The sequence below is a fragment of the Anomaloglossus baeobatrachus genome, chromosome 5 (genome assembly GCF_048569485.1).
Source record: "Anomaloglossus baeobatrachus isolate aAnoBae1 chromosome 5, aAnoBae1.hap1, whole genome shotgun sequence".
Classification (NCBI taxonomy): domain Eukaryota; kingdom Metazoa; phylum Chordata; class Amphibia; order Anura; family Aromobatidae; genus Anomaloglossus; species Anomaloglossus baeobatrachus.
The window spans coordinates 59,220,253-59,243,957 of record NC_134357.1 but is presented as its reverse complement, the minus strand read 5'-3'; the positions used below and the strand labels follow the sequence as shown (position 1 = coordinate 59,243,957).

Below are 23,705 nucleotides of genomic sequence, written 5' to 3'. Positions count from 1 at the left end.
TGGCCGGTGCCGCGGCCGGTTGTGTTCGGGTTCCCCACCCAGCTGGTGGTCTCTATCCTTTTCCTGCACTGCTTTGTGTAAGGTGGACTTTCCTAGTGTGAAACTCAGGAGTCCGCTCCCGGCTGGATGTGGCCTAAGGAGCCGTGCCTGCAGACGCTAGCCCGTGGGATCTATGGGCCCTGGCGGTGACCTCTTATCTCTAATCGGTGGGCTGTTGTCTTCTATGAGGGACTTTGGGTGGGACAGGACCTCTAGTCCTGGCCTCAATCGGTTAACCAGTTCCGCTTGGTTCCGGTCCTGGCTTCAGGGTCCGAGTACCCCCCTTTGTGCTACGGTTTCCGGGTCGGTTCCCCGTGTCGGTACCGGCGGGCTACAACCCTCTCTCGGTCCACCTCGGTTCTGCGAGCCGTCTTCCCGTCTCCTGCTGACGGAGACCACCGTCTGCCTCCTAGCCAGTGGCACCAGGGCTCCTGCCCTGGTACCGTTCAACTTGAACTTCCTTGCTGGAGCTACACTTAGCTCCAGCCCACACTCCTCTCCAACTCAACTCCAAACACTTTTCTGTTTTCCCGCCCCGGGCTGTCTGGTCCCCTGGGTGGGTGTGTCCCAACCGCCTGGTCACGCCCACTGGTGTGTCTATCTTTCCCTAAGGGTTGGGTGACTAGGGTTTCTGGTTGGCTGTGTGTTTCCTAGTGAGGGAATGGTGTAATGCGGGGACCTAACTGTGACTACCTGGTTTTACCAGGGCGTCACACTCACGTAGGTAAATTTATAGTATTCATAGTTGGTGCATATTGCTAGGGTGCTCTACTGTGCAGCACAAGGGTTGCCTTCCGGTTGAGCGTCTGTAAAATATGTTAGTTTTATTTCCAGAGTAAGTACATTCAGATAACTTAAGTAAAGTATATTTGGTGAGAGGATTAGTGTTGGAGTCAGTGTTTTCGTTCATGATTTTGCTGTATTCTGAGAATTCCCTTTCTCCTTCTGGATTTGGTGCAGAAAATTTGGCGTTTTGCTGCATTTTTCACCCATTCAATTCAATTGAATTGAAAAATTCATGCAAAAATGCATAAAAAAATGCAGAAAGATGTCCATTTTTATACTGCATTTTTCCTGTCAAGAGGTGCAGAAATGGTACAGAAATTTGTGCAAACAAGTACTCAACGTGTGCATATAACCAGAAACGATGCATCTTTTCCATGGCAAAAATGCATACAAGAGAAAAAAACAAGACAAAAACTCAACGTGAAAATAAGCCTTTAAGTTCTTCCTTATCTTCATTGCTATCATTGTGCATTCAGGACATATCATTAACCCTCAACTGGTGAGGTGTGATTTTTATCACGCAACTGATGATGTGGGGGCTTCCTATACCCCAGTGTTTAGAAATCTCTAATTTTTACAGAAAATGCAAAGATCACGTTTGTTTTAATCGTTTTCTAATTGGCGATTGATTACACATGAGTATAACACATTTTTGACACCCACAAGTATCGGAAAATGTAATACATTGATGATTCATACCAGCATTTTCCAATGAATGCCTGCTGAACAAAATTTCCCTGGGGTGTTGCAAACCCCACCTCACCAGTTGAGGCTTAAGAAGATCTTATTTATGTGTGGATCATCCCAAAAAATAAACCATTGTGACAAGTCATCTCCAAAGTCACCATCAAGTCACATTCTTTGAATCTTTAGCCCCAATTGTGTCAAAGTGTGGTTCCTCCAGGGGATCTTCTGAGGCTTTTTTGTTGGCCAGTCTAACGCTGTGTATATGACCTTTTCCATGTATATATTTTTTATTACTAGACATTGAATTATAGGATTTTATTCAAGATTTAGCTCTTCATGTAAAATATTTAATTGAGCTTGCGGAAAACATATTGTCAGTATGCAAAGAACATAGAGATCAACAGCACCAATCTACCCTTCAGTGTGAAACATACTGTCTGCGTCTGACCTCGGCTCAGTGGGTGAGGAAAAAGTTTAGTTTTGACAGATAGCAAAGATTCTTGGAGCACCTTTTCTAAGCTTTCAGACTGTCAGCAATTTCTTTTAACAAGAAAAGACAAGGACGCATCTTAAGATTTTCTCGCTTTTTTTTTTCTTTTTCTTTTTTCTTTGTAAAATGTACAGCAAAAGCTTCTGGAACCCATCATTAATACAAATATAAGTAGGAAGAGTTTCGATCTTTCCTTCAATCTTTCACCCAATTACAGGCATGAGCTTCATTTGGGATCTGATTTCAAATAATATGAATGGAGCTTAGGGATATAACCCAATGTGAAAACATTTACTTTTATGGTTAATAACACTGGTCAACAACAAAATTGCATCTGGTTTGTAATATACCAAATCATATGTATTTTTGCCTCCAGATTCCAAATATACCGTCAGAAATGGTGTATCACGTAAGATTTTTTAGATATTGCGGATATTGCAGATTTTTTAAATGTGTTTTGTGTACTTGCTTTGTGACCGCAATCCCTCTTTTGTTTTTTTTTGTTTGAAATTATATCATATGCTTTGACAAAGGATAACTCGTCTGAAACACGTGGCATTTCATATTTGCTTTTACCCAATGGATCTATGTCCTGTACATCTGGATTTTAAAGCTTGAAAATAAATACCAAATTGTTATGCACATGGAAGCTGGTATCTTTTTCTCTATGGTTTTACTAAATTCTGCTGCCTTCTGTGTCTGTGGGATAGCCGAGACACCAAAAACCACTACACCGTCAAGGAATACCTATTGTTGATATTCTGGTCCTGAGGAAGAGGTTTCATACCTCGAAACGCGTAGACTTATGGAATAAAATATTTGTCATTTAATCAACAATTCTACATGATTTCTGGCGAATGCGCGGCATTAACCCCTTCTCCTCTCCTGCTTTGAAGACTGATATAATAAAATAGGATAGACTATGATGGAAACACTCTTAGTGGTATAACCTTTTATTAGAAAAAATAACCAAATTCTAGACAGTGCAATATAGACTAAATAAATATAAAATAAATATAAAGAAATATTACATACATCATCACTATACTGCATCCAAAGTACAGTTGTATGAAATTATATCATACCAAAAATATACAGTACACAGTGTGGATATATGCAACGTGTATATGATTTACAAGAATAAAAGCAAATTATTTATCATATTGCATATGTAATCTTGTTAGAATACAGGGGATTCCATAATCTATTACCTTGTGTATCACTAAATAGGAGGTTTCACTTCAAGGGAATGTTCACCTATTAATGCCATATAAGTTTCAGATCCATGAAGAGTCGTAGCTTTTCTAAATTCTTTGTGCATATATGTGTGAATTAATAAATGTCTCTGAAATCGGCACTAGATGGAGATCACCGCATATCGTTTTACTATTGAGGGATTATTATGGAATCTATGCAATAAATGCATAACCTCCCACTAGTGACAGAACGGAAGCCCGCCATTCATTTAAAGGGAATTTGTCAGCAGGGTTTTACTATGTAAGCTGAAAAAAGCATGATGTAAGGGTTAACACATAACATTCAGGGATGTCTGTTTTGTCAAGGTCCAATCTGTTGTTTATTTTCTATGTTTGTTTCAGCAGCAAGACCCTTATCATTGCTTGGACTCGCGCATGGCAGTCCGGCATGTTCCCCCCCCCCTCTGATTGACACCTTACTGTCAATGTACAATCTTTATTGAGAGCCTGGTGTGGGCGGGATTAGCTCCCTCAGCTCTACTACATGGCTAAATCAAATAATTCTGATTGTGTCGGGACAGTTGCACCCAATAATCTAATGATACATCATTGGATTCAGGATCTCTTTGCATACATCTAAGATGAGGCAGCAAAAACCTGCTGACAAATTCCCTTTAAAGGCAATCCGTCAGTTAGTTGACAACCCCTAAACCACCACATTATTTTTTTTAGATAATTTACATTTTTGGATAAACTGTATATATTACATCATGGCAATTATATATATATATATATATATATATATATATATATATATATATATATACAGTATATGTCTATATACAGTGCCTTGCGAAAGTATTTGGCCCCCTTGAATTTTTCAATCTTTTCCCACATTTCAGGCTTCAAACATAAAGATAAAAATTTTAATGTTCTGGTGAAGAATCAACAACAAGTGGACACAATTGTGAAGTTGAGCAAAATTTATTGCTTATATTAAACTTTTGTAAAAAAGAATAAACTGAAATGTGGGGCGTGCAATATTATTCGTCCCCTTTACTGTCAGTGCAGCAAACTCACTCCAGAAGTTCATTGAGGATCTCTGAATGATCCAATGTTGTCCTAAATGACTGATGATGATAAATATAATCCCCTGTGTGTGATCAAGTCTCCGTATAAATGCACCTGCTCTTTGATAGTCTCAGTGTTTTGTTTAAAGCACAGATAGCATCATGAAGACTAAGGAACACAACAGGCAGGTCCGTGATACTGTTGTGGAGAAGTTTAAAGCCACATTTGGTTACAAAAAGATTTCCACAACTTTAAACATCCCAGAAGCACTGTGCAAGCGATCATATTGAAATGGAAGTTGTATCATACCACTGCAAGTCTACCAAGACCCAGCCGTCAATCCAAACTTTCATCTCAAACAACGAGAAGGCTGATCAGAGATGCAGCCAAGAGGCCCATGATCACTCTGGATGAACTGCAGAGATCTACAGCTGAGGTGGGAGAGTCTGTCCATAGGACAACAATCAGTCGTACACTGCACAAATCTGGCCTTTATGGAAGAGTGGCAAGAAGAAAGCAATTTCTCAAAGATATCCAGAAAAAGTGTCGTTTAAAGTTTGCCACAAGCCACCTGGGAGACACCAAACATGTGGAAGAAGGTGCTCTGGTCAGATGAAACCAAAATCACACTATTTGAGCACAATTCCAAACGATATATTTGCCGTAAAAGCAATACAGCTCATCACCCTGAATACGCCATCCCCACTGTCAAACATGGTGGTGGCAGCATCATGGTTTGGGCCTGCTTTTCTTCAGCAGGGAGAGGGAAGATGGTTATAATTGATGGGAAGATGGTTGGAGCCAAATACAGGACCATTCTTGAAGAAAACCTGTTGGAGTCTGCAAAAGACCTGAGACTGGGACGGAGATTTGTCTTCCAACAAGACAATGATCCAAAACATGAAGCAAAATCTACAATGGAATGGTTCACAAATATACGTATCCAGGTGTTAGAATGGCCAAGTCAAAGTCCAGACCTGAATCCAATCGAGAATCCGTGGAAAAAGCTAAAAACTGCTGTTCACAAACGCTCTCCATCCAACCTCACTCAGCTCCAGCTGTTTGCAAAGGGAGAATGGGCAAGAATTTCAGTCTCTCGATGTGCAAAACTGATAGACACATACCCCAAGAGACTGCAGCTGTAATCGCAGCAAAAGGTGGTGCTACAAAGTATTAACTTAAAGGGGACTAATAATATTGCACGCCCCAATTTTCAATTTATTATTTTTTATAAAAGTTTAAAATAAGCAATAAATTTATCATAAAATTAAAATTTTTATCTTTATGTTTGAAACCTGAAATGTGGGAAAAGGTTGAAAAATTCAAAGGGGCCGAATACTTTTGCAAGGCACTGTGTATATATATATATATATATATATATATATACAGTATATACACAGTACAGACAAAAAGTTTGGACACACCTTCTCATTGAAAGAGTTTTCTTTATTTTCATGACTCTGAAAATTGTAGATTCACATTGAAGGCATCAAAACTATGAATTAACACATGTGGAATGAAATACTTAACAAGAAGTGTGAAACAACTGAAAATATGTCTTATATTCTAGGTTCTTCAAAGTAGCCACCTTTTGCTTTGATTACTGCTTTGCACACTGTTGGCATTCTCTTGATGAGCTTCAAGAGGTAGTCACCAGAAATGGTTTTCACTTCACAGGTGTGCCCTGTTAGGTTTAATAAGTGGGATTTCTTGCCTTATAAATGGGGTTGGGACCATCAGTTGTGTTGTGCAGAAGTCTGGTGGATACACAGCTGATAGTCCTACTGAATAGACTGTTAGAATTTGTATTATGGCAAGAAAAAAGCAGCTAAGTAAAGAAAAACGAGTGGCCATCATTACTTTAAGAAATGAATGACAGTCAGTCCAAATAATTGGGAAAACTTTGAAAGTGTCCCCAAGTGCAGTGGCAAAACCATCAAACGCTACAAAGAAACTGGCTCACATGAGGACTGCCCCAGGAAAGGAAGACCAAGAGTCACCTCTGCTGCGGAGGATAACTTTATCCGAGTCACCAGCCTCAGAAGTCGTAGGTTAACAGCCGCTCAGATTAGAGATCAGGTCAATGCCACACAGAGTTCTAGCAGCAGACACATCTCTAGAACAACTCTTAAGAGGAGACTTTGTGCAGCAGGCCTTCATGGTAAAATAGCTGCTAGGAAACCACTGCTAAGGACAGGCAACAAGAAGAAGAGACTTGTTTGGGCTAAATAGCACAAGAAATGGACATTAGACCAGTGGAAATCTGTGCTTTGGTCTCATGAGTCCAAATTTGAGATCTTTGGATCCAACCACCGTGTCTTTGTGCGACGCAGAAAAGGTGAAGGGACGGACTCTACATGCCTGGTTCCCACCGTGAAGCATGGAGGAGGAGGTGTGATGGTGTGTGGGGGTGCTTTGCTGGTGACACTGTTGGGGATTTTTTCAAAATTGAAGGCATACTGAACCAGCATGGCTACCACAACATGTTGCAGCGGCATGCTATTCCATCCAGTTTGCGTTTAGTTGGACCATCATTTATTTTTCAACAGGACAATAACCCCAAACACACCTCCAGGCTGTGTAAGGGCTATTTGACTAAGAAGGAGAGTGACGGGGTGCTACGCCAGATGACCTGGCCTCCACCTTCACCAGACCTGAACCCAATAGAGATGGTTTAGGGTGGGCTGGACCGCAGAGTGAATGCAAAAGGGACAACAAGTGCTAAGCATCTCTTGGAATTCCCTCAAGACTGTTGGAAGACCATTTCCGGTGACTACTTCTTAAAGTTCATGAAGAGAATGCCAAGAGTGCAGTAATCAAAGCAAATGGTGGCTACTTTGAAGAACCTAGAATATAAGACATATTTTCAGTTGTTTCACACTTTTTTGTTAAGTATTTCATTCCACATGTGTTAATTCATAGTTTTGATGCCTTCAATGTGATCTACAATTTTCAGAGTCATGAAAATAAAGAAAACTCTTTGAATGAGAAGGTGTGTCCAAACGTTTGGTCTGTACTGTAAATATATATTTATTTATTATGAGGGAGAGAGCCAACATAGCCAACATATTCTGCAGCTCTTGTACAATTGAACGGGGACACGTACAGACAGTAATGATACTACAAAGTAACATAGTTCTGGAGTTACAGATGAGTGAGGTTCCTGCTCGCGAGCTTACAATCTATAAGAAAATGGGGGGGACACAATAAGTATAAAGTGCTTGTCAGCTCTAGTTCAGCCATCATTATAATAAATGGGGGTTCTCATATAAAGCTGCATGATCCTCTCATCAGCCAGTATTGTCTACTTGAAGTTACCAAGTGCTATTGGGTGCATGGAGGATGTGGAAACAGATCAATAGAAGGAACCAGATTCTGAGGAAAAAATAGAAAGGGGGAACAGTTAAGCGTTAAATCACCTATAAGCATGTCTAAAGAGATGTGTTATTAGGGCACACTTACAAATGTGGGGGATAGGTATTAATCAAATCATCTGGGGTAATGCATTCCAGGAAACTGGCACAGCACGAGAGAAGTCTTGGGGATGAAGGTGAGAGGTTTGAATGATGGAGAATGTTGTCTTAGATAAGTTGTAAAATGAAGAGCACGGGTAAGGGGAGATACAGATATGAGGAAAGAGGTGTATGGTGGTGAAGAACTGTTTTTTTGGGCGAGAGAGATATGTTTGTATTCTATTCTGTAGCAGATGGGTAACTAGTGTAATGACTGGCATAAGATGGAGGCGTCTATGCAGCTGCTGGACAGAAATCTTGGCTGCCGAATTTAGGATGGATTGGAGAGGAGAAAGTTTGGTAAGAGGGAGTTGAATCAGTAGAGGGTTGCAGTAGTCCGGACAAGAATCAACAAGCATCAGTAAGAGTTTTAACAGTTTCAAAGGTGAGAAAATACTTCCTTGGCTGCTCTTCTGTGCTACACATGCGCCGGAGGCTGACCGTCATTTGCAGTACGCACTGGTTTCTAATGAAGCTGAGGCAACTAGACCTCGCTTCAATGCACAAGCCCAGGAGACATGGCTTCATACCGGATTGCATGACTAGTAGGACATTATTGGTATACAACATGCTCATGGTTTTAACATAAAAGTTTTACATGATGTATTATCATACAGTTTAATTAATTAAAAGCATGATGCTATAGTTAATAAAAAGCACAATAACTTGCTAGTGGTGGTCTGGAGGGTATAAACTTACTGACAGGTTCCATTTAACATGATACGGCTTTATCTTGGAATAACAAAAATAATTGGAGTTATTCTTATTTTCTAAAATGTGTACATTTACAAAGCCAAAGTGCTTGTAAAGACAATTTTAAAATGTAAAGTACTTATTAATAAAATGTTGTTCCATTCTACCCAAATCTTTGTTATTGCCTACCACTTGTTTCTGACCACCGCTGCTGTTGCACTTACAAGCTCTTTTCTGTTGAGCTTCTAAGCGCTCTACTTTGGTTGGCTAAGATGGCGGGAGAGCACAATGTGATCTCCTCATCCTCAGTTCCACTCACAGGAGAGATCTCCTCCAGTGTTCAGATAAACAGTATAGTGTGGAGCGGTCTACTCGGAAAAAAGGAGATAGCATCAGCTCTTTAACACATCATTTTGGACCTATTAGTGGACATTCACTTTAATAGCAGCTCATTCATACAGTCAATACTTTATTATTTCCTAATTTCCCAATTAATTCAAATTGCTGAGATAAATATACATTACAATATAAAAGCCCTATGTATAGAATAGAACAGACAAAAAGAAGAGCAGTGTAGCGTCCGCATCCCTGTGGGGACACCGATTTACTCACCACCACGGCCAGGTCGCGTCTGCCCCCACACTCCCCCACTCCACATGTGCTGCTGCCTCCTTCCCCTCCCGATTCCTGTGCACGCAGGGCAGGTCTCTTGGCAGTGTGCTTAGGGCACGCGTGGGCACCGGCCCTCCTCTTAAAGGTCTGGTGTGCTATTTCCAAGAAATACCTCTCAGCACTGTGTATGTAAGGCACCCTCCCATTAGGGGAGGTGCCGGCACAATACCTTAGTCAGTATACCAGTCTGTCTAGCTAGTTGTCAGGGCCTGAGCTCCTGTCCCGTTATCCCTGTGTCCATCACCTGTACCTGAGTCTGCCTTCCCATACCTATTTGCCCCTTCCGTGCCCACCATACCTGTCCATACCCACCTGTCTGTCTGCCCCGGTCATCCTGCCTGTACCTGCCTACATCTGTGTCCGTACCTGAGTCCGTCACCTATCCTGGGGGTTAGCTGCCACAGTCCTGGTCACTGCCCTGAGAGTGGTACCTGGCATCTGCCTCGCGGTAAGCCCCTCACACTAAAGGGTAAGCTCGAGTCCCCCCTGTCCACTAACCCCACCGGCCATGAGTGTTACAAGCAGTCACCCATTAAAACCAATGATTAAAACTTGCATTTTTCCCGATTTTAGAAAGTCAAAAAGAGTCATCTGATTGGCTTCCCATTGGCGACCTCTCTAGATATTGCCTGTTATAATTTTCTATTCCAGTCCTGTATGTTTTATAGATGTTGGTTGTAGATATAATCCAACTAATAGCTATGAATACAACATATATTTAGCATAATAACATTATAGGACAGCTTTATGAGTATGTATAGTACATTAATGTTACATATATTAAAAAAAGACAGTAGCATTCTTGTCTATTCACAGTGGTGTTAGTACAATTGTGTATGCTCACTATGAGTGCCATACATAGATTTTTATACCCGCCCGCCCCCCACACCCAGTTCCCTAATTTTTATCATCACAGGTATGTCGCTCGGAACAAAAAATAAAAAGGCTATGTACAATTTCCGTGTCGCATTGGTAATATAATGCTAAAAATGTCATATCTGGAGGGATCCCATCCTTGAATTCCCTGGCAATGGCTATAAGGTGGCTACTGTGCTAGGAATGTCCCGGGCCACTTCTTCCTCTATCCAAACTTCATTCTAGCAATCGGTGAGATCGCAACGTTGGAGCCCTGCAGGAAGGACAACTGTGGCATAATCTCTACATATAATAATGGGTTATATATTGATTTTCTCAAATATAATGGAGTATAGTGTCAAATCAGAAAGTGGTGCGGTAGATGGAGCCCCACCAGTCCAAAGACAACAGGACCCAGGTACCATTTTTACAGATTAATATTCAGCGGTTTCATAGTTTTTAAGACTCGGGTACATTGAGTTCAATCTATCATTTTAGGATGCTATTATATTACTATAAATGTAAAAGCCTATTCCCATTTTAGGCTTTCATAGCATAGACAGGAATAACTCTGTCTACGCTCCGTCCACTGGAGGTTAAGCTAAAGCTGAGTTCACATGTCCTGTAATCATTCATTAGAACAGATGCTACCAAGATCCATTGGGAAAAAAGTTCTGCAAACACAATAATAAGCAGCAAAAAATGCAGCAATAAACGCAGCAAAAAAACACAGCTTTTTTACTGCCAAGAGATCAGGTTTTGCTTAAGGAAAGAAATGCAGCAAAAAACACAGTGTGAATATATCCTTAAATGAAATCTGTCAGGTAATTTTGTAGTACAATACTAATGTTATCTTTAAATAGGGCTTACCTTTTAGAATCAGTAACTGTTATAGCTCTCCCTCTTCCTGTTATCTTGTTGTAAGCTCCATAGAATTCAGTGGGACCTAGTAGCTATTCAAGCATATATAGCACCCCCGCGGTCATGCTACTAAAATCTGCAACCTGGTTCCTGGAGTTCTAGCTCTGGCTAAACCTGCACACAGCTAAAACACTCACACAACCCTGAACCACAGGAGGGTTGGCCGTCCTATGGTGTAAAGCCTGTCCAGGAAGTGGAAGTTGCCTAGGAGGTGTAAATCCAACCCTCCTGTAGCTAGGTCCCTAGAGGGAAGGGGAGGGGTTGGTGAGTGAAGTGGAGGAGAAAATCAGACAACTCCAGACAGAGAGAGGAGAAGGAGGGAGGAGGATGCCTGGCTGGGTGTCTGGTCTGGGTACGAGGCCTGGGGTGGCATGATGCCCAGGGTAGAAGCAGCTGGCTGCGGGGTCTGAAAGGGGACTCTGACAGAGCTGGGCACACACGCCACAAGAGAAGTACACAGAGGAGACCATAGCCAGGCTGCATGGACAGAGCCGGGACAAAGGGAACCAGGAATCTGTCCCCAGCACCAGGGGAGTGTAACATGTGAGTAAAAATCATCAGTAAAGACTCCCTGTTCCACTCGGACTTTGCATGCTTGCATTCCTTTCAGCCTGCACCTCATCCAGCACCTAGAGGACACTGGAGTTTACCCTACCTGCGGAGGGGGTTAACACGCTGCTGATTCCATCAGTCCCAGTCCCTCATAAGCAGCAGTGGCAGCATCTATTCCCTTGCCGAACTACTGCAGGTGGCGTCATGAACATTTAACTTCATTATCCCTTGTAAATAGCCCCTGCTATTTCATTAAGCGTTCCCAGGACACAGGACCGGGCAACGGCCACCAGAGTGACATTCCCATTTGTTACTGCCCAGGACCGAGAACCCCCTTCTCTGGGCAACACACATATGTAAATACAAACTGCATATTCATTGGTCCCTCCCCACACCCCTCAGTGCTGGTATCAGTGATGGTAAATCTGAACTTAATTTGTACTGCTGCCCCATCCATACTCCCCTCATCTCTCAGCAGTGATAGTGAATGCAATGGGAGGTGGAAGCAGTGAATAGTATACAGAAATTGTATTTACATACACTTGACTAGTGTGCAGGAGACATTGAATTCTATGGAGTTTACAATAAGATAACAGGATAAGGTAGAACAATAAAACGTACTGATCCTGAAAGGTCTCCTTATGCCACATGTAAAGATGACATTAGTATTGTACTGCAAAATAAACTGACAGATTCCCTTTAAGGTGTATTTTCATTTCAGAAAGTGATGGCACATTACTGGGAAATACCATCAGTTTATAATTGGAAGTTGCAACTGCTAGAACTGCATTGATCCTGAAAATGATGGGACCACAGTGCTGGTTTAGCACTAAAGCTCCTTCAAATTCTCAAGCCGGCCACACACATTAGTTGACTATGACCAGAATAATGCTTAGGCCAAACATTTGGCAAGCATCCATCTAGGCTGTCTCTCCCACACACCGGTGACTCTGCTCTGGGAGAACAGCAGTCTAAAATCGGACATGCCTGATCCACATCTCCACCAACGATCAGTTAGCTATCGCCCCCCATAAACATTAGAGTGTCAGTCGGTCCCACCCATATTGGCATTTAGGCAACGTTAGTCTAATGTGTACGGAAGCCTTTACCCTACACCCAAACACCCACTGTAAAGGAAACTGTTACATATCTCTGTTCTCTGCATAGTACCACTGTACAGGACCCTCAATGACCAGAGACGGGGTGATATATCTTAGAAAAATGTCATTGCTTTCTGTGAAACCCCTGTAACTACCCATTACCAATATAAAAAATACTGCACTTATTTGATTTTTAAAATTTCACAAAAAATAATTATTCCTTTCATTCAGTTTACATAAAAATATTACTGCATGTGGGGTTTTTTTTGGCCCAGGTAATTTTGTATATTCTGTAGCATAAATGCTTCAAAAATACAAATAATACACCCAATAAAAAACGTTAACTATAATAAAGCACAATGGAAAAGAAAGTCTAGAGTAATTATCTATGTGATGTGGATTCTTGACCTGGAAGCAATACAAAATACAATGGAGTGTTTTCATGGGTGATGAGATGCAGCGGCCATCTTGGCTCTTCTTATTTTTACTTGCGATGATTTTTTCGGTTTTACTTATTTCTCCTCTGGAAACGGCATTAATGGTTCCATTCATATCAAGATCTTCTTCTTCAGGATCCTTTGTAAAAAAAATAATATATTAAATATTATTAGTATGACTACTATTAGTTGTGGAGTAGTTTTATTACTAGTAGTATGTGCGGACACCAAATAGTTCATAGTGTTGCATAGCACAATCTAAAAGTCTTTTCTAGGACAGTTTTATAGAGTGATGAATTTGGTATTTGTACAAGACCCCAGTTGCCTAAAAAAAAAAACCTAAAGGATGTGACCCTCAGTAAACCATGATATTTACTATCAGTTTTGCTAGTTCCTTCCTAGTGATGTTAGTGTTTAGTCAGTGGAAGACCATTAGAATAAAACAGCTATATTGAATAGACATGGTGCTAGTCATTTTGACTAGCAGGTCCCAAAGGAACCCTAGTCTCCAACCTTAACGCCTATACAGGGATCTGGATTTACAACTCTCTGGGTTTTGTCCACCAAGTAGCTCCTGGCTGGAGGAGTCAGCCTGAAACAGGTATAAAGAAACTATAAGGGTCAATAACAGGAGAGACAAAACAAAGTACATAAACAACTAGCAAAATCTGATCAAGGAATAGCGGAGGTCAGATACCAGGAGGTCAGACAAAAGCTTTATCAGATGGTCTTGAGTCAGAGTAAGTTGGGTTTACAGAGTTGGGATAAAATTTTGGGTCAAGATCAGGATTAATGTAACTAAGAAAAAGCACCAGAGTACAGATATAAATCCAAACACATTAAGTGGCAACTCCTAGCAGTATGCTGGGGTTTTAACAATGAGGTTGTACTGTTCTATTGGCCCCATGAGGGAACTGGACAGCACACACTCATTCTGCATGATAGTCCCAGAAATGTAAGTATCTTTGGCTGGACAGCCCTTGTGCTTCTCAGTGATATTGGTCATGAAGTCTGGTTGGACAGCACCCATGCCTCCCAGTGATAACTGTCCTGAAGTCTGGCTGGACAACACCTTACAGTGATATTGGTTGTAAAGTCTGGCTGGACAGCACCCTTGCCTTCCAGTGATATTGGTTGGGAAGTTTGGCTGGACAGTGCTTGTGCTTCCTAGTGTTATTGGTTGTGAATTCTGGATGGACAACACCTGTGCCTTCCAGTGATATTGGTCATGAATTCTGACTGGAGAGCACCTGTGCCTCACAGTGATATCGGTCGTGAAGCCTGACTAGACAGCACCCATGCCTTCCAATGATATTGGTTGGGAAGTTTGGCTGGACAGTGCTTGTGCTTCCCAGTGATATTGGTTGAATTCTGGATGGACAACACCTGTGCCTTCCAGTGATATTGGTCATGAATTCTGACTGGAGAGCACCTGTGCCTCACAGTGATATCGGTCGTGAAGCCTGACTAGACAGCACCCATGCCTCCCAGTGATGTTGGTTCATGAATTCTGCCTGTTCAGTAACCATTCCTCCCAGTAATATTGATTGTGAAGTCTGGCTGGACATCTGTGACATATCAGTTGAGAGTTTGGGAGGCATAGGTGCTGTCCAGCCAGAATTCACGACCAATATCACTGGCTGGTGTCCAGTCAGTGATATTGGTCAAGAATTCTGGACAGAACGTGTGCCTCCCAGTGATATTGGTTGAGAAGTTTGGCTGGACAGCACCTGTGCCTCCCAGTGATATTGGTCCTGAAGTCTGGATGGAAACCACCTGTGACTCTTAAGGCCGCTTTACACGCTGCGATATCGTTACTGATATCGCTAGCATGCGTACCCGCCCCTATCGGTTGTGCGACACTGGCAAATCGCTGCCCGTGGCGCACAACAACTCTCAGACCCGTCACACTACTTACCTGCCTAGCGATGTCGCTGTGACCGGCGAACCGCCTCCTTTCTAAGAGGGCAGTTCGTTCGGCGTCACAGCGACGTCACTAAGCGGCCTGCCCAATAGAAGTGGAGGGGCGGAGATGAGCGGGACGTAACATCCCGCCCACCTCCTTCATTCTGCATTGCCGACGGCTGCAGGTAAGGTGAGGTTCCTCGTTCCTGCGGTGTCCCACATAGCGATGTGTGCTGCCGCAGGAACGACGAACTACATCGTACACGCAGCAGCAACGATAATTGGGAATAGGGGGCATGTCACCGATTAGCGATTTTGCACGTTTTTGCGCCAATGCAAAATCGCTCATAGGTGTCGCATGCAACAACATCGCTAAAGCGGCTGGATGTGCGTCACAAATTCCGTGACCCCAACGAGATCGCTTGAGCGATGTCATAGCGTGTAAAGCGGCCTTTAGTGATATTGGTTGATTGTCTGGTTGGACAGCACTCATGCCTCCGAGTGATATTGATCTTGAAGCCTGGCTGGACAGCACCTGTACCTCCCAGTGATATTGGATGTTAAGTCTCCGTTACCACCAGTGCTTCCGAAAATATTGGTGCTTTACAACAAAAACAGATGACACTGGATTTCCAGGTTGGAATGTAACAGTTATTGTATGGCAGCATTATTCTACATATCCTATATTATTTTGGTACTGAATGACCATATTGTATAGAACTACACATGTGAATTTTGTTACCTCTGTACAAGAAGTGGAACAAGATTAACAGCTTAAAAAAAATCAAGGTTTTGTGACATTTTCTTGGGAGATGTTTATGCTATATGTGTCTTCTCAGTAGTCCCAGTGATATGAATTGCTATCTGGCAAGGAATTTATTAGTATGTGGTCAAATTGTGTTTATTTTTATTTTTTTTTAATTACATAAAAACCATCAGGAGCCACCAGAACATCGACATTATTAAAGCAGTGGCAGATTGAACAAGTGAGGATTATTTTTTTTATCACATTTCTTACTTTTACCTGCATTCATGACGCTCTTGAATTATTTTAACTACTAAGTTATATACTTTTTTTTTTTTTTCAAAAAAGTTACAACTACTGTGTAAAAAATATGTCCTTGCAGGAAGTTCTTCAATTCAAGGGAAAAAGAAGGTCAAGGTAAGTAAGGCAGAAATATTTCAGTGAGAAATTGGAATAAGAAACATCTAAGGAATTAGACAATACAGAACATCACAAACTACGGTATGACAAAGTCAGCGGAGTGCGGTGCCCATTGTGGTTTGCACTGTGCAGTTACTTTATCGAGAGGCAGAAAATGAGCAATTATATTTAAAAGACTCTCAGTAAGACGCTGATCTCTAGACTTGTTCCTGGCTGTATTAATTAGGCTTATAACGCTTATTGATGGGCAGGCGGGTGGGAAGATACGCCTGTAACCGAAAACAGCTCAATGGCCCATTAGGTCAAACTCAATGACTGACAGGAAAAAAATAGATTTTTGGGAAGATTTTTTTTGTTTTCTTTGTTGTTCAGCTTTGTGTATAAATGACATAACTTAAAACAGTCCTTAAAGGGAACTAATCACCAGCATTTCCTATATAACCTAAAGCCAGTGCTATAATGGCGCTATTATGCTGATTCTATACATCACTTCTGTTGTCAGATCAGATGTATGTTTTCTGAAATATAGGCAAGTAAAGTTACAGAAATGTACAGCTTTTTGATTGGCAGCAGCTGCCGAATAGCTAATATGTGGGTCGGGTTTTGCTGTCTATTCCCGCCCTTTCTGCTACTACTTGGCCTTTGTAGGTGGTCAGGCTGCTCTGTATAACATAAAAAAGCCCTTTATTATACTCATCTGCGGGGCGGTGGGGTCTAATGGGCGTCGATGGCCTCAGGCCCGGTGCCTCCTCTATCCTGTGCAGTCGCTGTTCTCTTTCCCAGCTCCATGTGGATGACGCGTCCTACGTCATCAACACAGAGGCCTCCAATGTGATCCTGCGCACTGCTTTCTGCCTTGCTGAGGGCAGATCAAAGTTTTGTAGTGCGCATGCGTGGGTGGTTTTTGACCTTTCATCTGATCCTGCGCGTTACAGCTCTTTGCGCAGCCCTCAGTAGAGCAGATCAAAGTGTGCATGCACAGCAGGAGCGCAATGGAGGCCTCTGTGTGGATGACGTAGGATGACGTAGGACGCATCTTCCACATGGAGCTGGGAAGGAGGACAACGATGGAAGGAAAAGACGAGGCGCCGGACTGAGACCAGTGATGCCAATTGGACCCAATCACCCCACAGGTGAGGATAATAAAAGGTGTTTTTTATGTTCTACAGACCGGCCTTGGCTCTTCTATACAGTATTCTGGAATGGTGTATATAAGGACTCACTGGTGGTGGATGCAGCTTATAGGAGAAAACCCTAGCGAGAGATTCCCTTTTAAGATAATCTCTTTCAGGGTACGCTCACACGAGCGACAAAAACGGACGAGAGCAATGCGAGGAATTCTCGCATTGCACTCGGACCAATACTAGTCAATGAGGGAGAGCTGTTGGTCAGCTTTTCTTGCATCCAGATTCTGGATGCGAGAAAAGCGGCAGCATGCTGCGATTTGATCCAGAATACGTCCGAGGCTCGCCAATACAAGTCAATGGGTGCGAGGAAAAATCGGATGTCACACGGACGGCACACGGACCATCCTAGTGACATCCGTTTTTCTAAATACAATCCTATCATGTAGCACAGAACACTGTAAATTCTCCTGTACATGACTGTAAATGAGTAACAGCTGCTGTGCAAAAAAAACGGATTGCATACTGACAGCATACTGACAGCACACTGAGTGCACACTGATGACAAGTGAGAAAAATTCGTCCGACTCTCGCAAACGAGAATGGGACCGTTTTTTAATACGTTCGTGTGAGTCCAGCCTTAGCCTAAACATATTATCACTGGTCCACAGAATAAGAGAAAACAGAACAGTTAGATCGGTGAGGGTCACACTTTTGCGAATAGAATAGGAAACTTGTGTCCCTGGTTTTACACTTTAGGCCAAAGATGGTTAGTGCAGTGGCAGGTCATCCTCCCCTAGTCTGGTCTTGCAGCCTGGGGATAGACCACGAGAGAACAGAAGATAGAAACCCCCAATTCTGGCAAATGGTGGGGATTCCCAGTGGCGGCCCCACATTGATCTTAATAGCTATCACTTATTCAGTGGATAGGTGATATCTTTGGGTAGACTGGAATGGCTTTTTATAGAAGTCTTCTCTCTACCAGTGGCGTATCACTATGGCGGAAGACCACATGGCCGCTATGTGGCCCATGAATCAGAAACCTCCAGCATTACATTTTCAACTGTATCTGCATCTCATATCCAATTAGGACTTCGGCTATGAGGCCCTTGCCCATTACATAGTTTTATCAACTATACATATAAGTGGTGATTAATGTATGAGTGCTGGAGGTCCCATTGCTGGGACTTGCATTGATACTGTTAAAAGTCCCAAAGTCTCCTGTGTGAATGGAACTTTACTGTCCATGTGTGACCAAACCTCCATACACTCCTATAAGACTGACAATAACTATTGCTTTACTACTCTTTTACATCATGATTGATGGGGTCTTTGTCACTGCAGTCACTGTGATATACCTACTGCAGGGCCTAAAGTTCTTGTGTTAACCTGAAGAATAATATCATCATTTAAAAAAAAAAAAATCAAAATTTTAAACACACTTTGATTTTTTGCCACTTATCATTACATAAAATAATAATGTTAATGGTGTCTTCAGAATTACAGCTTGTTCTGCAAAAAATAAGCTCTAATAAGGCTACATAAATGAAAAAAATAAAAAATGTTGGAACTCTTGGAAGAAGGGGAGGAAAAATGTCAAAGCAGAGCAGAGCAGCCTGATGATGACTTGATGGCTCCGCTCTGAACACTGGAGTGGTGGCAGCAGGCCCTGCCCCCGAGGAGCAGCGATGGTGAGAACATGTCAGGAAGCCAGAGAGTGTACTATCCATTCCAGGCTTAAAATCTCTTCTCACCGCTGGAAAAATTACTGCTGCAAGCCTGCAGTCACAACTAAAATAGCAATGAGAGCGGGGCAATGGTGGTGACTTCTTCCAGTAGTGAAGACAGTTTTTTTAGCCTGACCAGAGGCGAAGTTTTCCGGCAACCGGGGCAAGAATTAATTCTGGTGCACCCTCCCCCACCCTTTCTAGTGGTTTTAGAAGTCGTCATGCAACCGCTCATTCGAATGCATTTTGCACACTTAGACCCGCAACACACATCCGTTTTTTTTGTACGTGTGCGGTACGTATTTGCACGTACCGGAGACACGGAGACACGGAGTCCCATGTTATTCAATGGTAGATGGCAAACACACGTAAAATCACACGGAACGTGTGTCCGTGTGGTAAGTACGTGTGTGAGCTTTTCTACACGGAAGACATGTCCGTTTTTGGCCGGCAGCACGCAGGCACGGACCCGCTATAGTCTATGGGTCCGTGCCTGCACGGACCGCACATGGAGTATGTCCGTGTTCAGCACGTATCGTCCGTGTCCGTTTTTCATCACAAAATCTGCAACACTTGTTTCCAATCTATCAGGTCAATAGAAAGCAAACAACAACACCAGGATCTCATGATGAATGATTAAAATCGTTAATTGGGTAAGAATGCGGGCCTTTATAAACGGACAGCACACGTACGTTTTTTTTGTCAATACGGACATTCCACACGCACACACAGCTCGCATACGCCATCACACGGATGCCATACGTACCGGAGAAACGCCCGAAAAAAGGAACACGGACACGAAAAACGGACCGTAAGACACGTACGTTTTTTTTGCGGAAGTGTGTTTTAGGCCTTAGGGGTACTTTGCACGCTGCGACATCGCAGGCCGATGCTGCGATGCCGAGCGCGATAGTCCCCGCCCCCGTCGCAGCAGCGATTTCCTTGTGATAGCTGCCGTAGCGAACATTATCGCTACGGCAGCTTCACATGGACTCACCTGTCCTGCGTCCGTCGCTCTGGCCTGTGACCCGCCTCCTTGTTAAGGGGGCGGGTCGTGCGGCGTCATAGCGACGTCACACGCCAGGCGGCCAATCGGAGCGGAGGGGCGGAGATGAGTGGGATGTAAACATCCCGCCCACCTCCTTCCTTCCACATATCCTACGGAAGCCGCAGTGACGCCGGTAGGAGATGTTCCTCGCTCCTGCGGCTTCACACACAGCGATGTGTGCTGCCGCAGGAGCGAGGAACAACATCGGACCGTCGCGTCAGCGTAATTATGGATTATTCCGACGCTGCACCGATGATACGATTACGACGCTTTTGCGCTCGTTAATCGTATCATCGAGCCTTTACACACTACGATGTCGCATGCGATGCCGGAAGTGCGTCATTTTCAATTTGACCCCACCGACATCGCACCTGCGATGTCGTAGTGTGCAAAGCCCGCCTTACAGTCACTTGCCGACAAGCTGCTCTTGCTAATTTCCTCAATTTCTAATGGAAAACTGAGGAGGAAGAAAAACTGTCACGTGACAATAAGTATAAAAAAATCACATAGGAATGGAGTGGCCATGTGATGACTGCTGGAACCAGCAAGCAGAGCTGAATCCTGACATTGAGTATACAACAAGCATTTTGGTATTCGCCTCATGAGTTTCAAGTCTCCTACCCACATGTTTGGTGCCTGATTTTCAGTCACTAAACATGCGGAGATTTTCTGCTAATTGCAGTAATGCTGTAGCCATCTTTGATACTGACATTATTGTGATGGGAAATCGCACTGGAAAAAAAAATTATGTGCAGTCATTTAAGCAGGACAATTACACCTACTGAGTTTCCACGCGCCTGACCCAGACAGCTAGTGTGAGGGAACCAATCACAGACGCCAGCACAGAGGAAGGGCAGGGGAAGCAGGACTGCAACCAATCAAAGACACTGTTACAAAGGATGGGCGGAGAAGCAGTACATATTCATGCATTTTAATGATCGAACTAGGAAGCAGTGTGACAGCCATGGGGAAACTCAGTAGGTGTAATGCGGGCTTCACACGGTACAATCTATCGTGCGATTGCACGAGCGATCATACCCGCCCCCGTCGTTTGTGCGTCACGGGCAATTAGTTGCCCGTGGCGCACAAAGTTGTTAACCCCCTGTCACACGTACTTACCTCCCGGGTGACGTCGCTATGGGCAGCGAACATCCACTTCCTGAAGGGGGAGGGGACGTTCGGCATCACAGCGACGTCACACGGCAGCCGGCCAATAGAAGCGGAGGGGCGGAGATGAGTGGGATGTAAACATCCTGCCCACCTCCTTCCTTCCGCATTGCCGGCGGGACGCAGGTAAGCTGTGTTCGTCGTTCCCGGGGTGTCACACGGAGCGATGTGTGCTGCCACGGGAACGATGAACAACCTGACGGGCGATTTTTTAAAAGTGAACAACGTGTCAACGATGAACAAGAAGGTGAGTATTTCTGCTCGTTCACCGCTGTCACACGCTACGATATATCAGACGATGCCGGATGTGCGTCACTACTGACGTGACCCCAACGACCTATCGCCCGATATATCGTACCGTGTGACGCCCTGTAATACCCTGGCTACATTATTGCCGGAAACCAATTGTGAGTTAGAAATGCATCCAGGGATCTTCTCCATGCTGTTCCCATTAAGTTTCAACATTTTTCCATCCATTGCAGCATTTTTACAGCCCTCTCAGACCTAAATCCAAGGTCCTCCAAAAAATTATTCAAGTTTCCCATTGCCTTGCACTAGGTTCATAATTTGGTCCGAATATGCGGATAATAGAAATTATGTGTCATGAAGAATCCGAACCCGAATATTTGACTATTCAATATTTGACTATCTCTAATAATAAATACAAATTAAAAAAAAATGTGATATATTATCTGTAAAGCGCTGAGTGTACACAGACCTGACTTTTAAATATCGAACTCTGTGGCTGCTAATTGTAGTAAAAGTGTTCAGAGCTTTGAGATCGCACCTAATTGCACTTTCACCCTGCGGTGAACAGATGGGCTTCTATTCAGTCTATAACAAATGTGCCGAGCAGTCATTAAGAAGGTCTGATGGTAAATAAAACAAAAAAATCTCTCTGGTGTGAAGGAGGCCGGGTGTTGTTGGTCAGGACTAAGGGGTACTTTACACGCTGTGATATCGGTATCGATATCGCTAGCGAGCGTACCCGCCCCCGTCGGTTGTGCGTCACTGGCAAATCGCTGCCCGTGGCGCACAACATCGCTAACACTAGTCACACGGACTTACCTTCCCTGCGACGTCGCTCTGGCTGGCGATCCGCCTCCTTTCTACGGTGGCAGTTCATGCGGCGTCACAGCGACGTCACACGGCAGGCGTCCAATAGAAGCGGAGGGCAGAGATGAGCGGGCGGAACATGCCACCCACCTCCTTCCTTCCTCCTTGATGGTGGAGGCAGGTAAGGAGATGTTTGTCGTTGCTGCGGTGTCACACATAGCGATGTGTGCTGCCGCAGGAATGACGAACAACATCGTACCTGCAGCAGCAACGATATTAAGAAAATGAACGACGTGTCAACGAGCAACGATTTTTCACGTTTTTGCGCTCGTTGATCGTCGCTTATTGGTGTTACACGCTGCAATGTCGCTAACGGCGCCGGATGTGCGTTACTAACGACGTGGCCCCGACGATATATCGTTAGCGATGTCACAGCGTGTAAAGCACCCTTAAGGCTGTGTTGAAATAACGTTCTAGAGTATTGATTGCTGAGGCATTTGGTGATTGACAGGATGCATGTCACTACATTTTTTAACATCCACTATGTTGATGAACTGCAAGAAGTGGTCTCCAAGCTGTAAATTGCCAACTCTGGGCATGCTTAGACAACTTGTATCAATATGGAAAGACCCTCAGGTTGAGGACCACTACTGCAGAAAGTACAAGTGTGTAGAACAATGTCTTCCGACTGGTAGCTCTTTGTATATTGTAAAACCATCTGCCATGGGTGTGTCATGGATGACACAGTCATGTGGTTTCTTGCAATAGAAGGTCACAGCATTTGGTTGCGCACAATGCTCCCTGACTTTCTATTGTTCCTGCTGTTAGTATTCATTGTACTAGGTAGTTTTCCTGCTGGGTTTTCATTTTTCCCCTTCATCCAGGATCCAGGGAACTTTTCTTCCGTCCAGCTGCTGATTATCAGTATTCCCCTTGTGCCTAAATACTCCCATCTTCCCTGAACTGGTGCTGGTGATATTATTCATTTCTTTCAAGCTCTGGTTGCAAGCAGGTGGCCTGTACTCATTTGTGGTATCATTGCTGAAACTTTGCTGAACTTCTACCTGAGTCATATGTGGATAAGTAGTTCATGCACTTTTCCCCTGTGTGTCCTCCTTGTGCAGTCTTCTTTAGTATTGACGAAGAGCTCATCCCATCTGTTCCCTATGTAGGGTCCTGCACTAGTGTTACCTAGGGTCAAGTATCCGCCTTGGCGCATAGGTGAGGAACCTATCTAGGGTGGTGAGGGACCCCAGGGACCAGTGGTAGGTTTGGTTAGTGGTCACCATCTCCCCCTTCCCTAGACACAGGGTTTGCCTTACGTTTCGCCGTTCACTTGGTACTCCCCCGTACCTAGCATGACAACATCTCCCAGCATGCTCTTACAATAGGCATCCTTGTGAAGAACCATTGGGTAGGGACCATTATTGTAAAGTAATGTGTGAACAAGTTCTTAGGGTCATTATATTATAATGTAGGTACATACTGTAAGGTCATAGAGC

At 43.5% G+C, this 23,705-nt stretch overlaps 1 protein-coding gene across 1 annotated transcript in view; it reads right to left on the bottom strand.

The window, feature by feature from the left end:
• Nucleotides 1-10,044: 10,044 nt before the first annotated feature.
• LOC142310822 (gamma-aminobutyric acid receptor subunit pi-like) overlaps nucleotides 10,045-23,705 on the bottom strand; it is a 109,046-nt gene continuing 95,385 nt past the window's right edge. The window contains exon 10 of the mRNA XM_075348546.1: nucleotides 10,045-13,150. Within this exon, the coding sequence (XP_075204661.1) occupies nucleotides 12,881-13,150 (270 nt within the window). The 3' untranslated portion in view covers nucleotides 10,045-12,880. The remainder of the gene's footprint in view (nucleotides 13,151-23,705) is intronic.